The sequence below is a fragment of the Stegodyphus dumicola genome, chromosome 11 (genome assembly GCF_044657685.1).
Source record: "Stegodyphus dumicola isolate Sdum_Otavi_A_Nest chromosome 11, ASM4465768v1".
Taxonomy (NCBI): domain Eukaryota; kingdom Metazoa; phylum Arthropoda; class Arachnida; order Araneae; family Eresidae; genus Stegodyphus; species Stegodyphus dumicola.
The window spans coordinates 22,646,991-22,667,198 of record NC_140778.1 but is presented as its reverse complement, the minus strand read 5'-3'; the positions used below and the strand labels follow the sequence as shown (position 1 = coordinate 22,667,198).

At 31.8% G+C, this 20,208-nt stretch overlaps 2 protein-coding genes across 2 annotated transcripts in view; both read left to right on the top strand.

Moving 5' to 3' along the window:
• The window catches only part of LOC146993844 (uncharacterized), a 222,568-nt gene that overhangs the window by 75,554 nt on the left and 126,806 nt on the right, over nt 1-20,208 (top strand). The window lies entirely within an intron of this gene.
• Nucleotides 4,381-20,208, top strand: part of LOC146993845 (uncharacterized) — an 85,425-nt gene continuing 69,597 nt past the window's right edge. The window contains exons 1-2 of the mRNA XM_085826254.1: nt 4,381-6,630; nt 14,402-14,504. Of these exons, the coding sequence (XP_085682380.1) occupies nt 4,737-6,630; nt 14,402-14,504 (1,997 nt within the window). The 5' untranslated portion in view covers nt 4,381-4,736. The remainder of the gene's footprint in view (nt 6,631-14,401; nt 14,505-20,208) is intronic.

The window sequence follows — 20,208 nt, the reverse complement described above, 5'->3', positions numbered from 1 at the left end:
CGAAGAAGCAAGTTTAAATACGGTGCAACAAAAATACAGAAGTACTAATTCAGAAGTCAAACAACAAAAATCAGCGTTATACCTACAAAATTTTCACAGGACTAGTTTCGATGGTTTTACAGAACCATCATCTTCAGCTGCAAAACCGCAAATGAATCATTCATTTGCGGTTTTGCAGCTGAAGATGATGGTTCTGTAAAACCATCGAAACTAGTCCTGTGAAAATTTTGTAGGTATAACGCTGATTTTTGTTGTTTGACTTCTGAATTAGTATTTATTCGGCGTGTTATTGTGTCTTAATTATAGAAGCCCCAAACAGGCTTATATTTTGCTTTCTTTTTTGCACGTGGTGTGGCCGCCATTTTGTGATTGTAGGAGTTGATTCATTTGCGGTTTTGCAGCTGAAGATGATGGTTCTGTAAAACCATCGAAACTAGTCCTGTGAAAATTTTGTAGGTATAACGCTGATTTTTGTTGTTTGACTTCTGAATTAGTATTTATTCGGCGTGTTATTGTGTCTTAATTATAGAAGCCCCAAACAGGCTTATATTTTGCTTTCTTTTTTGCACGTGGTGTGGCCGCCATTTTGTGATTGTAGGAGTTGATTCATTTGCGGTTTTGCAGCTGAAGATGATGGTTCTGTAAAACCATCGAAACTAGTCCTGTGAAAATTTTGTAGGTATAACGCTGATTTTTGTTGTTTGACTTCTGAATTAGTATTTATTCGGCGTGTTATTGTGTCTTAAATACAGAAGTATTTTAAATGACGAAAATATTCATATTTTGTCAATGTCAAACTTTAAAAGGAATTAATTTTGGAAAAATTATGAAATCTAACTTTTAATGTTGTCCTCTGGTTCCTATATTTATAGCTGGCAAAGTTTTATACTCGTTATGAAAAAATAAAAATACAAGAAGTTTGAGTCCCGTAGACAGAGATTGACAGGGAAATTTAATTTCAAAATTTGCAGTGTTTGATGCCATTTGTAACTTGCCTTCGGGTATCGCTTAATTAAGTTAGAATAATTCGAGGAAATAAATTTAAATGAAGTGCAGCAAAAATAAGCATAATTTAAAAAGTTATGCGGTATCCATATCAAATTTCACTTTTCATAAATACAATAAAACTTTCCCAAATACAAATAAAGAAACTGGATTGGTATTGGTGTATTTAATTATGGCAAAGCACACTAGGGCTATCTGCCTAAAGGGGGGATGGGGATGGGGATGCCTTCGTGGAGGACTTTCTAAGGGAAATGGCTGGTATACACTTTACACATGGGGAAAACCGCAAAAACACCCATGCAGCCAGCCCGTTCGCAGGATTCGAACCTCAAACCGAACTACCAGTGTTCAACGACGTTACCGCTCGACCGCTGGTGGGCTAAAGAAACTGGGAGACGGCATTAAAGATTAGATTTCGTAATTTGTCCGTTATTCGTTATTTCGTTTGCTTCTTCTCCCCATTCCTTTCATCAGAACCGCTAATGACGAAAGGGTGAATTTCTAGTAAAGCATGTATATTGATGTTCATTATACATTTGTCACATTTTTGCTTTCTGTCAAAACAGCGATAATATTGTTTTAGAAATTAATAAAATGGGCCCTATGTTATAAAAACCTAATTATATACAGATACACACCTTTTGCACATGTTTGAAATCCATTATTCTAATCAGAATGCCTACAGAAAATATTGAATCAATATTAGAAATAAAAAGCTAAGTGAGAATGAAGTAGTAAGAGTCATATCGTCTAACCTGTTTTAATTGAAGAAAACATATGCTTGCTTTATCGTAAAGTGAACACATATTTTTCAAACAGCGAAGAGCCCACCAGCGCTCTAGCGGTAAAGTCGCTGAAGACTAATAGTTCGGTCCAGGGTTCAATTCCCTGCTAACGGCTGGCTGCACGGGCGTTTTCGTGGTTTTTCCCATGTGTAACTTGCATATATGCCAGTTTCCTTTAAAAAGTCCTCCCCGAAGGCATCCCTTCCCTTAGGCAATAGCCCTAGTGTGCATTGCCGTAACCAAATAATCCGAAACCGAATTGGTGGGGGAAGGCAGCGACGAAACATCGTTTTAGAAGAATAGGCTACATAACCAAATTTCTCAGTTATAGTTCACATATATTCGAAACTATACTATAATTTGTTCGATGAGGGGTAGGGTTAAAAATACCCAGGTACCCTGGTGTCTGACTCCACTTTATAAACAACTAGGATCTATACTCTGGTAAACAGCACATTATTTGCTCTTTAAGGGCCTAAATTTAGCTAATGCTTGGCTTGGTTCTTAAATTGCAATTTCAGCCACAGCCCCCAAACCAGATGATGTCTGGTATTTTATTTCATTACTTAGTTGTTCATCATTAATTTAAGAATTAATTAAATTTTCATTTGTCTTTAAATTTTTATTGAATTATAATAATAATCATTTAATATTCTAGTTGTTAATTATTTTATTATTGCATTAGTTATTTTATTTATATTTTATTTTTATTTATTTATTTATTTATTCATCTTTCCTGATGGCCTTCCATAGAGCTCCAGCACTTCTAATTTTAAAAATTAAGTCTTGACTACAACCAACGATTGCGAAAATAAAAGCCAAGTAGCTTACTTAGTGATAAATAAATAAAATAAAAACCAAGGCTTTTATTTTCGCCTTACTTGGCTTTTATTTTATATATATATATATATATATATGTGTGTGTGTGTGTGTGTGTGTGTGTGTACTTTACATTTAATTATAATGACATATATATATGTACTTTACATTTAATTATAATTTATTTAAAATATACATATTTACGTTTTGTAGTATTACCGATTGCAATAAAAAAGGGAGGTGCACATCTAGATGTTATAACGGGCCCATATACAGAATTTCAACGTTCTAGAACTAATCGTTTTTGAGTTATGCGAAATGCATATATACGTACTTACACATCACGAAAAAATCCCTTTCAAGTATCAACTTGAAGTCATAAGTATCAGCTTAGAGTAAATGGGATTACATTTAACAATCCGTTTCTGGGGAAAAAAATGTGTTTGTTCGTACAGACGTCACCCAAAAAATAATTCACATGGATTCTGCAATCGTCAAAAATGGATATTTCCGTTGAAATATGATACCCAAAAATTTTTCTCGATTACAATACTTATTTTTATTTCATACAAGGAAGTAAAGAACTTATATTAACCTATATATTCTTATTTAAACAATACCTAAGTGCAATATATATATATATATTTCAAATCAATAAAATCTCCCTATGGCACGCTCATGAAAAAAATCAATAATCATCTAAATTTTCAAATTACAGACATAATATGCGCTATAAATCTAAATGTAAAAAGCAAATACAAAATAACGCTTCACGCTATCAAAATTGATCATTTTTTTAAATATCAACAACTAAACAATATTTCAACTAAAACACATAATGTAAACAAGAGTTTGTCCGATGAGTTCACCGAAAAAATTCGAAATTATCAATGAAAAATGTGGCATACGGGTATTGTTAGCAAATGTATCATTCGTATTCGAACAGCAACAGCATCATTCGTATTCGCATAGAAACCGCATCATTCGTATTCGCATAGCAACCGCATCATACGTATTCGAATAGCAACCGCATCATTCGTACTCGAATAAACCGCATCGTACGACAGATGCGAGTAGCGAACAGATGCGAGCACCGAATCGGTACTTCGAGTCAACCGATGTACCCATTACTCGGTAACGAATACATGCGGTTTGCTCCAGCTCTACTTTTGAGCGTGATAACGCATGAAATGTTATTCTTTTTGTAATGTTTAGAATGCTAAATAAATACGTTCGTTGTTAATTAAAAAGGTTATCTCTGTGAAATATATTACCATTGGTCCGAAGTTATTAAATAAGTAAAGAAATTGATTAATTTCAAACAGTAGTATTATTGTAATGAAATTTATATGCATGCGTTTCAGATTGTATCTATAGTTGAAAGTTTTAAACAATCACGGCAAAGAAAATCACTCTCAGCAATACTAAAATCATTTTCACAATGAACCATATCACTCAGTAGAATTGGAATTATCGCACACGATTATTCCTTCCTGATCTTGATTCGATTCAGAATCAAAAATACCTTCTGTGGAAACAGAAGTACTTGGCCCTGAAATGGGCAGTTTTTCTTGATTTTGTGCAGAAGATATAGTAATTGAAGTAAAATAAGAAAGAGAACTGTATCAGCAATCACACACTACCACAGCAGTGCATATACCAGGCGCCTTCAAGGAAATGACGACAGGAGCAGTAATCTGCGCAGATGTTCAGGGAGGAACCAGGAGGAAACTAGCGGCTGAGGGTTTAGACGCTTGTGAGTGAAGTGAGTAGCAGTTATGTTACGTTAATGAAAAACTAAACGTGTTTTCATTATTAAAGATGTACTGCTCACCTGATCAGTACACTACATGTAAATAAGTGCATTTATCTGTGTGTCTTCGTAAAGTGAAATAAATTGTATATTAAACGAAGATGGATTTCTAGTCAAAAACGTTACTAATTTAGTGCAGAGTTGCATGTTCTGGGAGATGTGTAACAAATCATTTTTAAGAGCCAGTGTTTAAAATAACACATGCAGAGATCCTTACGGAACACAAACCTCATGTGTCTGAAATTTAAGAGTTTATTTAACGGAAAGCGTAATTTAAAAATGCATATGCTAATTCACCAAATTTGAGCAAGCATATGCTAATTAAAAAAGGAGACATGCCTTCATATGTGTGTGAAGTATGTAAGAAGTCATATAGTAAAAAGAGTAATTTAAAGATCCACATGTTTACTCACACAGGAGAGAAGTCTCATGTGTGTGAATTATGTAAGAAGTCATTTATTCAGAAGAGTTGTTTAAAAAGGCATATGCTTATTCACACAGGAGAGAAACCTTATATGTGTGAAGTATGTAAGTACTCATTTAAACACAAGTGGTCATTAATTACTCATATACCTATTCACACAGGTGAGAAATCTCATGTGTGTGAAGTATGTAAAAAGTCATTTAGAAGCAAGGCTTGTTTGAAGAGTCATATGCTTATTCACAGAGGAGAGAAACCTTATATGTGTGAAGTATGTATGAAGTCATTTACACATAAATATTATTTAAAGAAACATATGCTGATTCACACAGGAGAGAAACCTTATGTGTGTCAAGTTTGTCAGAGGGCATTTAGTCAAAGCTTTGGTTTAAAATCACATATGCTTATTCACACAGGAGAGAAACTTCATGTGTGTGAAGTATGTAAGAAGTCATTTAGTCGGAAGGCTAGTTTAACCACTCATATGCTTATTCACACAGGAGAAAAACCTCATGTGTGTGAAGTATGTACGATGTCATTTAGTCAGAAGAATTATTTAAATAGGCATATGCTTAATCACACAAGAGAGAAATCTCATGTGTGTGAAGTATGCAAGAAGTCATTTAGACACAAGGGTTATTTGAAGAGTCATATCCTTATTCACAGAGGAGAGAAACCTTATATGTGTGAAGTATGTAAGAAGTCATTTAGTGAGAAGCGTAATTTAGATGCTCATATGCTTATTCACACAGGGAAAAGACCTCATGTATGTGAAGTATGTAAGAAGTCATTTAGACAGAAGTTTTATTTAAAGAGGCATAAGCTTATTCACACAGGAGAGAAACCACATGTTTGTGAAGTTTGTCAGAAGTCATTTAGTCACAAGTCTTCTTTAAAAAGACATATGTTTATTCACACAGGAGAGAAACCTCATGTGTGCGAAATATGTAATAAGTCATTTAGCCTCAAGCTTTCTTTGACTTCTCATATGCTTATTCACACAGGAAAGAAAACTCATGTGTGTGAAGTATGTAAGATGTCATTTAGTGTGGGGTGCGCTTTAAAAAGCCATATGCTTATTCACACAGGAGAAAAACGCCATTTGTGTCAAGTATGCAAAAGGTCATTTAGGCATAGGAGTTCTTTAAAGATTCATATGCTCACTCACACAAGAGAAAAACCTTATATGTGTGAAGTATGTAAGCAATTATATAGACACAAGCAGGCATTGAAGAATCATATGCGTATTCACACAGGAGAGGAACCTTATATCTGTGAAATATGTAAAAAGTCATTTAGGCTTAAGGACAGATTAAACAGTCATATGTTTATTCACACATTTGAGAAACCTCATGTGTGTGAAGTATGTAAGAAGTCATTTCGTCGTAAGGCTTATTTAACCAGTCATATGGTTATTCACACAGGAGAGAAATCTTATGTGTGTGAAATATGTAAAAAGGCATTTAGTCAGAAGGCTAATTTACACACTCATATGCTTATTCACACAGGAAAGAAATCTTATGTGTGTGAAGTATGTAAAAAGACATTTAATCAGAAGAATAATTTACACACTCATATGCTTATTCACACAGGCAAGAAATCTCATGTGTGTGAAGTATGTAAAAAGGCATTTAATCAGAAGAATAATTTACACACTCATATGCTTATTCACACAGGAGAGAAACCTCATGTGTGTGAAGTATGTAGGAAGTCATTTAGACGCAAGTTTACTTTAACCAGTCATATGCGTATTCACACAGGAGAAAATCCTCCTGTAGAAATTCCTTGTGAATAATATGAATAAGAAGAAGAATAATGAAGTATAATGAAGAAGTATAAGAGTAAATTTAACAGGCAAGTGCATATTCACATAGCAGAGAAAACTTGTGATGGGGTATGTAAAAATTCAATTTTTAGTAAATGATGAGTAAAATATGCATATCCACTGAACAGAGAAATCTCTCATGTTATGTATGTAACACAACAATTCATGTGAACAGTAGAATAATTTTAAGACTTATATGTTGGCCTACACAACAAGAGAAACCTGCCTTTGAGGAAATGTTAAATTAGTACCAGGCTTTAATTATCCGTGTAGTAATGATTTGTCCAGCAGCAAACAGACCTCATTTTTTGGGTGCAAGTCAGTTTTAACAGATGTCAGTGTTAAGTGGTAGCAAAATTCTTGCAATTGAAAGATTCATTTAGTAGCAGAACTTGAGATATGAAGGCATTATGACGTGTGATATAAAAGGTACTGCTGACCCTGTGTGCTGTTTGTAAATTGTTATTTGATACAAATAAGGAATAAACCATTTATTTATTTCCAAAAAACAAGCAAACAAAAAACTTTATTTGTGTAAGATATATCTCAAGTGTTTTTTAAATAATCTTAAGTTGAAGCTATCTTTGCTACTATCCTGTCCTAAAGGGTCTAAAGCTGTTTATACCAAACTTGAATGAGAAGCTCTTATTCAGAATCTGTTTTGCAGTTCTTTCAGCTTTTTCGAAATTTGATTGCTTGATACTGGATTCTAATTTTCACAGTTTTTGTATAACTCATGATCAGTGTTACGCCTGTGACCTACCAAAATGCATTTTGTACATCATATGTTTTTTACCACTTTGATGTACTTCTGATACTGCAATTCTGAAGCATGGCTAAATATTTCATCCACATGTGTTTTATTGTGATGAAATACTAAAGACCTGCAGTTAAATTACATAGTTCCATTTTTTTACATCATTTTTAGCTAACTACAATTAGCAGATATTATTGTCAGTATTACTGTCGAGCTTCAATATCAAATGCATGAAGTGTATAACATTCACAAAGCCAATATAGTGGTATAACATATTATGATAAAAGTGTACAATTGGGTGCCCCTTGTTTTTTGTCGATTCTTTTTTTATGCCGAGGTCAGCATCAGGAAGGCACAATTTCAAGATGGTCGCTACACAAAACCAAAATAAGAAGTCAAAGAATTGCACAAATCCTGTGTCGATGTACACATCGATCTGTTTTCGCTTTGAAAAACATCCTAGAATTTCACGAACTAGGCATTGCGTACTGCCTTAAATTCGCAAATGTACACATCAAGCTATTTTCATTTAAATAAAATCAGGAAGCTAAAACACAGTTAAAACTATCATGGTAACCAGAAGTAAGGTTTCATCGCCAAAATTAAAAAAAAAAAAAAAAAATTCTGCTAATCGAAGGGGCACTCAATTCTATACTAGAGCCCACACTATACTGGTAAACGAAAATGAGTTCTCAAATATATTCAGTCAATCCAGGACATGGACCAATAGAGCAACCTGATGAGAGAAGCACCTAAGAAAAAAATTAAGGGAATTCACCATGGAAATATAGTTTTCAAGCAGGTAAGATACTAGAATTTGGGAGATATTTGTTTAAAAGCTAGGTACAACTCTGATATACGCCCAAATTTCACCAAATGTGGCGGTATGTGTTCTACGCTGGTTTTTGGCGCGATTGCGTGTTGTATGGCAACCTGTTGACGTTTAAAAATCTTTCTCTGGAGTTCGTTGTTTAGCGTCATGCTTTGTGTCTGAGAATCTAGGGGGCAAAGATAAAATGGCGGAAGTTGTGTAATTGAAGTTCGGCAAAAGAAAATATTGTCGTGGCCATCCTGTTGAGGGGCAGTGGATATTTGGAGGGTCTGAGAAATTATTTTTAGTATCTGTGCATGATAGAAAGAGGTATTTGTGATTATTTGTTATTTTATTTATTTGTGAACCATAGTATGAATTTTCTGGATAGTGTGTCTGGCTGTCATATAAATACGATAGTGATTACGTGGCTGCATGTTAAAGGCTTTATGAAATTTGTATTTCTGCTGTTCGAAAAAGCATTAATTCATGGTAAGTGCATTTTATTTTATTCTTGTTCTTATTTTGTAGAATGTTATGTTCATTGTTTTTTTAGTATGAGTTTCTGTCGTTATTGTAGTTTTTTTGAATTGTTTGAAATTTATTTTAGTTATTTTGTTGATTAGTGCGTACCATCTAAATTGTGCAATTCGTAGACTTTTTTTTAACAACAAATTTATTGTTGTTATGTTAATTTATTAAGGTGAGTTGTGCGTAGTTCGTAGATTCCTTTGTTGCCTAAATTGTGCAATTCGTAGATGTTTTTTTAAGTTGAAACAGGACGTTGTGTACATGGTATTCTTTGAAATTTATTGTTGTGTTAATTTAATAAATTGAGGTGTGCGTAGTTCGTAGATTCGTTTGTTGCCTAAATTGTGCAATTCGTAAATGTTTTTTAAGTTTAAACAGTGTGTTTTTTAAGTTTAAAAATGCTGTGCACATGGCATTCTTTGAAATTTATTGTTGTTATGTTAATTTTTTAAAGCCAGGTGTGCATAGTTCGTGGATTTCTTCGTTGCCTAGATTGTGCCATTCGTAGGTGATTTTTAAGTTAAAACATATCTCTGTGTACATGGACTCTTGTCAAATAATTTTTGTTAGAAACTTTACGGTTTTGCTATCTGAATTTTTTGTTTTTGTTTCGGATTTTTAACTTAAATTGTGTGTTCAAAAAGTTTTTTTGCATTCTCGAAAACCGTGTTTTTAGAGACAATTTAGACTCAAAATGTTCGAAATGTAGACAAAAAATTTAGATAGCAATATGGCAGCGTGGAGTTTCTCGTGAAAAATGTTTGGTGAGAAATTTGGCGACTTGAGGGTGCATATCAGAGTTGTTCCAAAAGCTATTCTATGTGTTTCATCCAATGTTCAAAGAAATTTAATTTTAAATTTGCAAAAATACACACATTTTAAGCCAGAACATCTATGTACAAAAGAAAAATGACAGTCTCGGTTTCACTCGCAACTTTTACAGTATTCAAACATCGTTGAATGTTATCATAAGTATCTGACGCATAAAAAAATTGTCTCATATGGTACCCATAATAATACAACTTATAATTGAACTGAAAAGATAGTAGCAATATTTGGCTCTTGGTCACAATGTTTATGGTTTTAATTCAAGGAACAAGTTTTTTTAGAATCTACAACAGGTGTTTGTATGGCAGGATTTTCATAGAAATTTGCCAGATTAAATTTTACTCGTAGAAATTTGCCAGGTAATATTTTATTTCATGGAATTTATTGAAGTAACATTGCTGTATTTAATCTGTTTTTTTTTTTATTTAATAAACCTTTTTTTAAAAAAAAAATAAAACTATAAATGCTTTTTTATAATTTATTTACTGTCTTAAGGGTGAAATACGTAATAAAAAAGATTGTGGGTTTTCTTCCTCAAAGGATCTGTTGGCGCTTCCTACATTTAACGAATCCTTTGCGGAAGTGCTTCCAAGAATTCTAAAATTCTTATTAAAAAATTCTAAAATTTGAGATATTTATATTAAAATATTTTGAATTTTTTTACTATAAATATCTAAAATTTTATAATTTAAATGTTTTTACCCCCTTAACCTTTTCGCGACGGTGCACCTTTGTTTAAGACACTCGTGCGGGACGGAAGGGAATTGAATGCAGTCACCGTACAGGACGGAGGTTTTGCATTGCTAAGCCTAATTTTATAAAAAAATCAGAAAAATAAAGTTTCACTTCTAGCCTTGTAATTTTTGGTATCATTTTTTATTATTACTTGAGCTCTTATATATGTTAAAGTTAGCACTTAATAATGTTTTTTTCTTTGTTTTACATGAAAATATACTTAAAAATTTCTTTATCTTGTAAAATAATAATTTTCGGAAGCGCTATTCAAATTATTCCAAAGTTTTAATTGATAAAATCCATCATTACAGTCTAAAATTAATAAAACAACACAATAAAGCATATTTACAGTAAGAAGTAACAAAATTTAAAATGAAGACTGAGTGTGGTAAATCTCGAAGCACGGAGAAATATTACTTTCTAACTAGAAAAAGTATCACTTTTTAAATCTTTAGAAAAAGAATTATCACTCTTATCTGCATTAGTAAATGGTTTATTAACCATACGAGGGTATTCTTCCTCTGATAAATAGTGCCTTCGCGCCATAATAGGCAAGAGGTGAGACTTCCAGAAATAAAAAGAGAAAAAACGGGAATAAGTCAATGCAAAACTGACTGGGTTGTCTAGTAACACTGAAAGACCATATATAGTAGAGGAAAGAACAGAATTAAAAAAGGAATTGGATATAAATCAGACACACGAATATTTACATTAGCACGCGGCAATTTAAAGAGCCCACCTCTGTTTACAATTCGCTCCCCAATCCACCCTCGCAACAGTTGATGAGTAAAATACCAAAGTCAGACAGAATATATCAAACTCAACGTCAGGAACCTAAAACTGTGTTCATTTCAAAAGTAATGGACATAGAATGCCCTCTAGTGGCCTTAAAAAAAAACGTTCCACCTTAAAATGCGTATACGCATCACCCGTCCTCTGAATGCAGTCTCTAGCAATGCGTGGATGGGACGCCCGCTGTAAGAGACATTCTTAGGAAATGCGTATATGGGGCGCCCGTCCTGAAAGGATTAATCTAATAAATATATGTGTTAAATGGAAGTATGGGAGGAGTTATGCAAATACTATGATAATTAAATAATTCAGGATTTTTTTAGTATTACACCTCATGCTTAGATATTTTAATATCTAGTCAGTAAATTTTAAAATTTATCCATGTAAGTGTATTGTCGCTCGTACACAATACATTTTTCATGATATTCTCTATAACTGAATGTAACTTACATACAGACTAGTTCAGCATTCTGTGCAAATTTATATGCATAAATCAAGATACAACTGTTTAGATATAAATATAGGCAAGTTTCATCTGAAGTATTAGATTTGTCATTTTTCTAAAGTATTTTGAGAATATTCTTCACTGTTTGCTGCAAATACAGTACAAAGTCCGAGATCCAGACTTGTCGGGACTTCAGCGATTCCAGAATTAGGATTTGTCCTGATATTAGACCATGTTTGTTTACGCTTTAAATCTAGTAAGATGGCACGTAAAAATTATAAAATTAAAAATATAAAATCATGATTTATGAAATAGTGAAACATTTATGATCTAAAGAGTATTGAAATTTATAAAGAAAGCTTAATATTTATCTGTTTACTTTATTAAACATTTCTTTCAATGTAAGTTGCTTCGTTTTTAGTGTTAATACTTTCTCTTTAATTCGGTACACAGACATAATATTTTGCTCAGTTACAAAGTTTCCTTGTTAATTCTTGTAATTGCGGTGTCGAGAATTCCAACTAACTTGCCAACCCAAATTTTTTCATTTTCAATAACCTCTCTCTTAACTTTTTCAGTATTAGTAGCATTATTTTCTGGATCTAGAACCATACTACAGATTTTGCCGTCCATTATTGATGATTGGGTCATTGTCATCAGAATGAAATATACTTTATTAAACATTTCGTTTCATTTCTTTCGTGTGGTAGTTTCTTCTTATCTGCATCCCCACTAAAAAGTTATGAGCTCATTGGTGACTTTGAAGAGAATTCGTAACATCATTGTCGAGTTTGGAGACAAACATTGTTTCAGAAATCATTATATCTATTTAAATGCTGCTTTGACTCTTACTGTTTTATTATATTCTTCTTTTCCATGTAATACTCGGATACTTCTTGGTATTGTGCTTGCTATGTACACTGGAATCTGTTTAAAAAAGAAAAAAAAAAAAATTAAAAAGTGCACAAACCTTGTATTTAAATTCTAAAATAGGACAGAATAACTGCTTATAATGGCTTTAAGCAAGACACAACATGCTTTGTGACAGCAGAAAACGGAGTCTGATATTTCACCAAATTCACAAAGGTATATCTTGCGCTCCTTGCCACGAGGTATTTCGTAGACCTTGGGCTGACTGTAGCTCAGACAAGTGAGCATTAGTCAACAACAACAACCTGTTATAAAAACGTAGCACTGCAAGCGAAGCGAAATTGGATACCAAATATATAGCTGAATACTAATTTTATTATCTTAAAATTTTTAAAAACATTAATTTAGATATCTAATAAGTTTGCACTCAATAAACTGTTGTTCGCAGCATTGTTTACGCTGTGAACGGCAAGGTTCAAACTATGAATACAAAAGGGCACAAAAAATGCTCTAGGGTTGATATCTAGGGATATATCCAAAATACGCATTTGCATGCCGCTATATTGCTGACAAAGTTAGAGTTTCAACCGGCAATGCTATATTTCCTGCAAATTGTTGCAAAAACTGCAGTTCATATATAAAAGATCTATAGATATTTATATCGCTTTTATTTTTATCAGTTAATGCTTTTTACAGTTTTTGACATATAAGTTGAGCTGATCTTGTAAATATATATTAACGAAAATATGTGATGCCGATGCATATGTAAGAGTACATGCGGGCGCCATAGACGCAATCGACAAATTGCTGAGTCCTTATCTTGCGCCTACAATGCAATGGTAGTAATTTGTGCAACATTTATCTTTTTTTTTTTTTTTCGTGATTTTTTTTCTGGCTCTTTGTAGTTATTGAAATTCTACATAGAAAAGGTAAGTGCAGTTACATATTATGTTAAACTTAGCTTTGTAAGTCAGAAAAGTGATGATTTTACCATAATTAATCGAAAAAGGTTTTTATTACATGAACCACTCATTTATTAAACTAAAAATGATTATCTTTTTAGAAGAAAGGATTGACATGTTTACAGAGTATCACTGAATATAAAATATACCTATTTGAGATTTGAAGAAAAAAAAATATACAAGGTATTCTGAAATCAAAAACTTTTTCCGATTTTTAGCTATATGCAAAACCGAAGGAAAAAGTTTCGTTATTTTATTGCATACTTTAAATTTGATTTATTTACTGTAATAAACAAAAGAGTAGTACCACCTCCTTGAATTATTTGGTATTGATCTAATAGTTGATATATTTTCCAAGCAATGGTTTAAGATAAACTCAACTTTTCAGAAGTAAGGTAAAATATTTTAAACAGTGACTTTCCAAGTGTTTTTAAGAAGTGTTTTACACAACAGTTCTTATAATACAGTGAAATACGTTTAATGTGAAAATGCGTTGGATGAAATATCGATTAATACGAAATAATACATTGTCTCTGCAAACTAGAGTAGAAGTTCAGAAATCCTCAAAGCTTAGGACCAGAGGTTATGCGGATTTTAGAATTTTGCGCATTTCAGGACAGAAAAGATAATATTCCGACTAAAAGTGCAAAATAAATAAGGCGTATTAGATACATTTAATTAAATTATTATATACATTATTTCAATAATTAATTATATGCATTAAATTATTATTACATTCATAAACTGATATTATATTGTTCATTTACGTTAGGCTCTTCTATTTTTAAATCAGCATGAATCTGCTTCTTCTTTTCTCTCAGGAGTAGGCCTGAAATAGGTACCCCATCACTCCGCCGCTGCCCGAAACACTCCTACAAGACAGCATCGAGGTTGCCGATTTCGCCTCAAGTAAAGATTTCCTGTTTCGTATTCCGGTGTTAGAATCACTGTTGTTGTAAAATTTCAACAACTTTTCTTTATTGTTCCGTATATCATACACAGTCCGTGTGGTAATTCCATACGATTCTGCTATAAATCGAGCAGTAGCACCTGCCTCCACGTGGACCTGGGACATTGCGGCTCACGATGAACTGGAAGTTGATCTGTCAGCACTATCCTTAACTTCAGGAGAGATGTTTTTATTTTATTTGGCTAATAATTCCTTACTAAATGTAGTATTTCATCTTAATGTAATCCGCCTTTGATATGGTATAAATCGAATTCCTCCTCATTATAAATATCAGGAATACACATCAAATAGTTTTCTGGTTGCAATTTTCTAATTTCGACTATGCGTAATGTATGCTTTACGCATGCGCGTTGAAAGTAATGTTTAATAAAGTAAACAAATAAATATAAAGCTTTTTTTTTTGTAAATGTTGATACCCTTTAGATCATAATTGCTCTTTATTTCATAAATTACGGTTTCATATTTTTAATTTTATAATTTCTGCATGCCATCTTACCAGATTTAAACTGATGATCTATAATCTGGCAAAACCGATAATCCGGAATGGAAGTCCCGACGAGTCCGGATTAAAGACTTTTGACTGTATATGAACATCTTATATGAATTATAATTTACAAGGCAATAATATAAGTGATTATTTATCCTGCCTAAGAGTTATATTTATAAATTGATAGCCATATGTGCTGAATACAAGAAATAACATTTGATGGAATTATATACACGTGTTTATGCCTACTATTCGCAAGCCAGTTTACTGAAAGCAACAAATGTAGAGAAGTTTTTGACTTTTATAATGGAAAAAATTGTGCACGTGAGAAATGTGTTTTAAGTGATATTGTTGCACCAAATAACAGTATTATAGAGTTTGCAGTCAAAAATCAAAATATTAACTTACAAATATTTATACCCTGCCTGAAAATTGGTAAGGAAGAGTTAGATTTTTTTATCATTTTTTTAACAAAATGGCACATATTTATTGAATATTTTGCAGAATTGCACAGATTAAAATATTTTTAAAAACTAAATATATATATATCCACCTTAGAGATATTTTTGGTAATTAGAAAAAATTTATTTTTAAAGATCTTGTCGTATGGTGTCCTGTATAGTTATTTGTCCTGTGACTACAGTGATCAGGAATGAAAATTTCCATAAATGAAGTATTCCTTAATAATTATCAAACTGCTTTTGTTCTTAGCCAATAGTAAGCTATTTTAGCTGTTACTAGTACACTAGTAGTGTAACTCAGTATCAAATTCTATCAAATATTTTTCTTGAATAAATGTTTTTATTGTTACTACATAGTATGTTAGTTTTAAAATACTTTCTAATATCCATAATTAGAATTAAATTTTGGCATGGTTATTTTGAAATTTCAAGATATTTATTGCCATGATATACCGTAATAGCTTCACCGCCTAGAAATATTATGAAATGCTAAATTCCAGGTACACTAAACTCCAATTATCCGAATAATTTGGGACTGGAACCCATTCGAATAATTGTATTTTTTTCGAAGAAATTGTCTATGGACACGTGAAATAATTACTGAATGTACTGTATGTTAAAAATAGGAGGGAAAAAAACTGGTTTTGAAGAAAAGAGGTTTTAATTAAATAAAATGAAAAGACAGCACTTTTACATCTATGTGATATAGTGTATTTTACAGCACTTACAAGTGCTGAAAATAATTGCTTGCTGAACATCTCGTAAAGTAAACTGTTTGACTGTCTTCATCCATTTTCTGGCAGCCGAGTCATGCGTGTGCTTGACTATGAGAAGCTGTATGTGGTCGCATTTGGGTTGACGCTCCTTCGAATGCTGATCATTTGTGGTCAAGTCGTAAATCATAAAGAAACGAAAGCATGAGGATGCAAGAAATAGGAGCATGAATATCAAAAGCATACTTTAAAATGATGTTCTTAGGCTGTTTGAATATATATATGTAAATACTTTTATTGAAATTATATGTGAATTGTATGTCATGCATAATGTAACATGAAAAGCTTCAACAGTGTGAAATGTTGCTGGGAAAACAAGGTTATAGGGATAAGTACATTTAACACTAATTTAATTAAGAATTAAAAGGCTGTCTCACCAAATTAATAAGTGCCAAGCTGGCATTGGTCTTGGCAACTAATTTTTATCTCTTACACTTCCAGAAATCTATTCAAATTTCAGGAAGCCATCATCGGATGTCAGCGCATTCAATCCATTACAAACCTGTAGACAAATAACGATATCAAATTCTGAAAAATGCTTTTAAGACATAAAAGCTTACAGACTCTGGTGGCTTTCAGCATGAAAGAAAATATATTATCCGATTGTGAAACTCTTCTGAACATGAAAGTTGAAGGAGACATTGCCAATCATTTCAGCAGAAGCAGATTATTCAGAGACTCAAATTATGGATACTGCATGTAAAAAGCTAAATCATTTAGAATTTTTCACATTGCATTGCCATTCTTTACCTATTTTTAAAGTCGAATATGTTGATAATGAAATATTACACTTACTTTGAAAATATTACACTTCATGAATCTGATATTCATAAAGTTTTTGAAAATGGGAAGAATCTTTTCAAAAATTAAACCAGCTTTTCAAGAATTAGTCAAATGCACATTAAACCAAAACAGACTTACTATGATTGCATTGTGACATCATCTTTATTTATTATTGGAGTAAATCACACTTTGGTGACAGTATATATGTGTTAATAGCTCTATTATGGCATTAAGAATTTCTCACTAAATTTTTTCGAGGGAAAAATTTTCTGAAATATGCCAGTTACTTGAATAGCCGATAGTCTGGCTTTATTGTATGTATATAGAAATTCTCTCAGGCAGACTTTATTTATCATAAGTATTAAGCTACATAAAATTTCAGTTCACTTTTTTCAACTGTGGTAGGAAACATTTTCTCTTCAAATAAATAATAAGTGTTAACAATACAAGGTAATTAGATATTTGTACATACACTGAATTAGGGGATCTCATTTGATGTGCTGGCAGGCAGATTTTTTTACTTTCTTCTATGAAGTAAAGAAAGTATTGTAATCACGAAAAATTCTGGGTACCACGTTTGAATGAAAATATCCATCCTTACCACTATCGAATGCAATTTAATGATGTTACATGATATCTGTAGTAGGAAAAGAAGAGTTTTTTTTTTCATGGCGTATGTACATACATATGTATCTCGCATAATTAAAAGGAATAGCCTCAGCATGTTGATATTTTGAATGTGGAACTGCTATTACATGTTGATGTGCACCTCCCAACTTGGTGGAAATTGGCTGCACCAAAAGTATATAAATATAATATATATATATATATATATATCCATCCTATTACTTAACTCTGAGTTCAGTTTTTTTATTCTTATGTGTTGGTAAATTGTGCAATTTTTGCTTTAAAAATGCTTGAATTATAATAAATGTTCAATTTTATAGTGGTAGAATTTTCATCAATTTAAAAGTTGTTTAAGCTTAATTTATTTACTATAACAGCTTTAGTTGTTTATATTTGGAAACAGCAGAATAGTGGATCTAGAGAAACTAAGCTTCAACAACAACAAACTTGAATTCTTCTTTTATTATTGCTAATTATATCATTCTTAATTCATTCTGAAATTATCATTTAAGTTATTAAATTTTCTCATGTATTGACTCAGCATAGCATCCATTACAAATAAAGTCAGTTTCTACACTTTCAGTGTCTTTTTGACGAGTAGGACAAATGAAAACTTTTAGTTTTGTGGACCCAAAAATTTGCTTTTTTACCTGCTGGCCGAATTGCTTGGTTTTGCGCAGAAACTCTAATTTTAATTGTAAAAAAAAATTTTTTTCCTGCATTTTTAATATTGTTAATTTGTTGTTGTTTTGGTAATGTTTAGTGTGCTGCTAATTTTGAAAATGGCCATTGTCTTTTGCATCTTAAGCTTGGGGAAAGATGGCAGACAAAAAATGGGTGGAATCAGAATGTTCCACAAATGTTAGCACTTTCAAATTAAATATAAAAATTCTCTTAGCAACCTTAAAACTATTAGTTTAATTATTTTTGTCTTAAATTCGTAACAGAACTAATTAAACACAGAATTCTGTGTAAATGAAAAGTCTCAAGTGCTTATATAGGGTTCCAGAATTTTAATTTTTTTTTTTTTTTTTTTTTTTTTGTTACTTGAAAACAATTATTCCATGGAATGTAGTTTTCATTTTCAAAGTGTCGGTAAATGTTTTAAATGAGCTTTCTCTAGATAGATAGGTTTGCCACATTACTCATGTATTTTTTTACTTTTTACTATTTCTATTGAAAACTCTGTAAGTAATTTAAGTACAAAGGATGCAGTTGGCATAAGAAAATAACAAATGAAACCGATACATGGAAAAATCAGTAACTCTGAGCTTTATGTATTTAAAAAAATAAAGAAAAACCTGCATTTAAATTAGACTAAATACTAATAGTGATATTTTATTTTATCTAATAGAATAATTAATTTTTTTATCTAATAAAACATCTTAATTATTTTTTATGTGAATCCTGACTCTCATTGTTGTCCTATACTGTCTCTAGATCTCAAATAATGTAATACTGCTGCTACTGCTGTCTGTGTTGTCTCCTTCAGCTTGCAGGTCATCACCTTTCAGTCCACCTTCCCACATGCAGTTATCTTCAGAACTGTACGGACCATTAAGATATCCCCATTTTCTTGAAGCCCTTCTCTATTATTTCTTCATGAATTAGAGCCCATTTACAAGCAAATCAGTTAGTAAAAAGAAATTAACCACTATGTACAGAAACTAATTTTAAAATTCAGAGGCGATTGATTTCTGAACACCGTGACGAAATTGAAATTTCCATGGCTGCTTAAAATATTTTCAGAGAGTTTGGGTAAAGTGCTTATGAGAAATATTTAGGTATTATAATTAATTATGGTATTAAATTAATCGAGACACAACTGACAGCATTAATGTACAAACCTGTTTGAAATCTGCCTTTTATTTTTGTTTACTTTGTTTATAAATAGATTAAAAATTAAATATTAGTTTATTATAATTTAAATTATAATAAAATTAATGTAGTTATAAAGCTTAACTGTGCATTATAATTTATCAATACATTATACAATAAAAAGTTATTAGTGTAAATGTTAATTAGATTTTTATGTAGCAAGCGAATTATGCATATTAGAAGGATTTTTTTTCTTTCAGCATTCATCTGAAGGTGATACTTAGTGTATCCAAAAGTTTTCAACACTTGTTTGCACTAGGAAAATTCTGAGCCTGAGAATGGAAAAAGCCTGAAACTGAACTGAACAGGTAAACTGATTCTCAGCGTGAGCTGGAACATGTATACTTGATGACTCCATTAACGTAATGTGAACATCTACTTTTGAATGTTTATTTGGCCAAACTGATATAAACATGGAAAATGTAAAACTTTGTGATATGAAGATTTGATCAGCCAGAGACGTGGGAGTTATCAGGAAGTATTTTGTTGGCATTGCATGCTGAGCAATATGTGTAGAAAATTCAACGTAGGATTTTAGATGTTCCAAAGTGTACTTATATGCTATTTTATATGATGAAAAACTAAAAATTTCTGAAACTAAAAGCAGTATCCTTTTTCTTGTAATTTGCCGCTGAGATCAAAAGAAATTTATGTAAATTGAGCCTGTGTTTAACACTGATGGTTGTATGTAAAGATATCAGTTTACTAGGCCATAATTAATGCTATGTAATATATATATGTATAATAAGTGTACAGAGAATGTGATTTATACAATATATGTAATAAAAGCAATACAAAGATGTGATATATGAATTGAGATAATCAATATA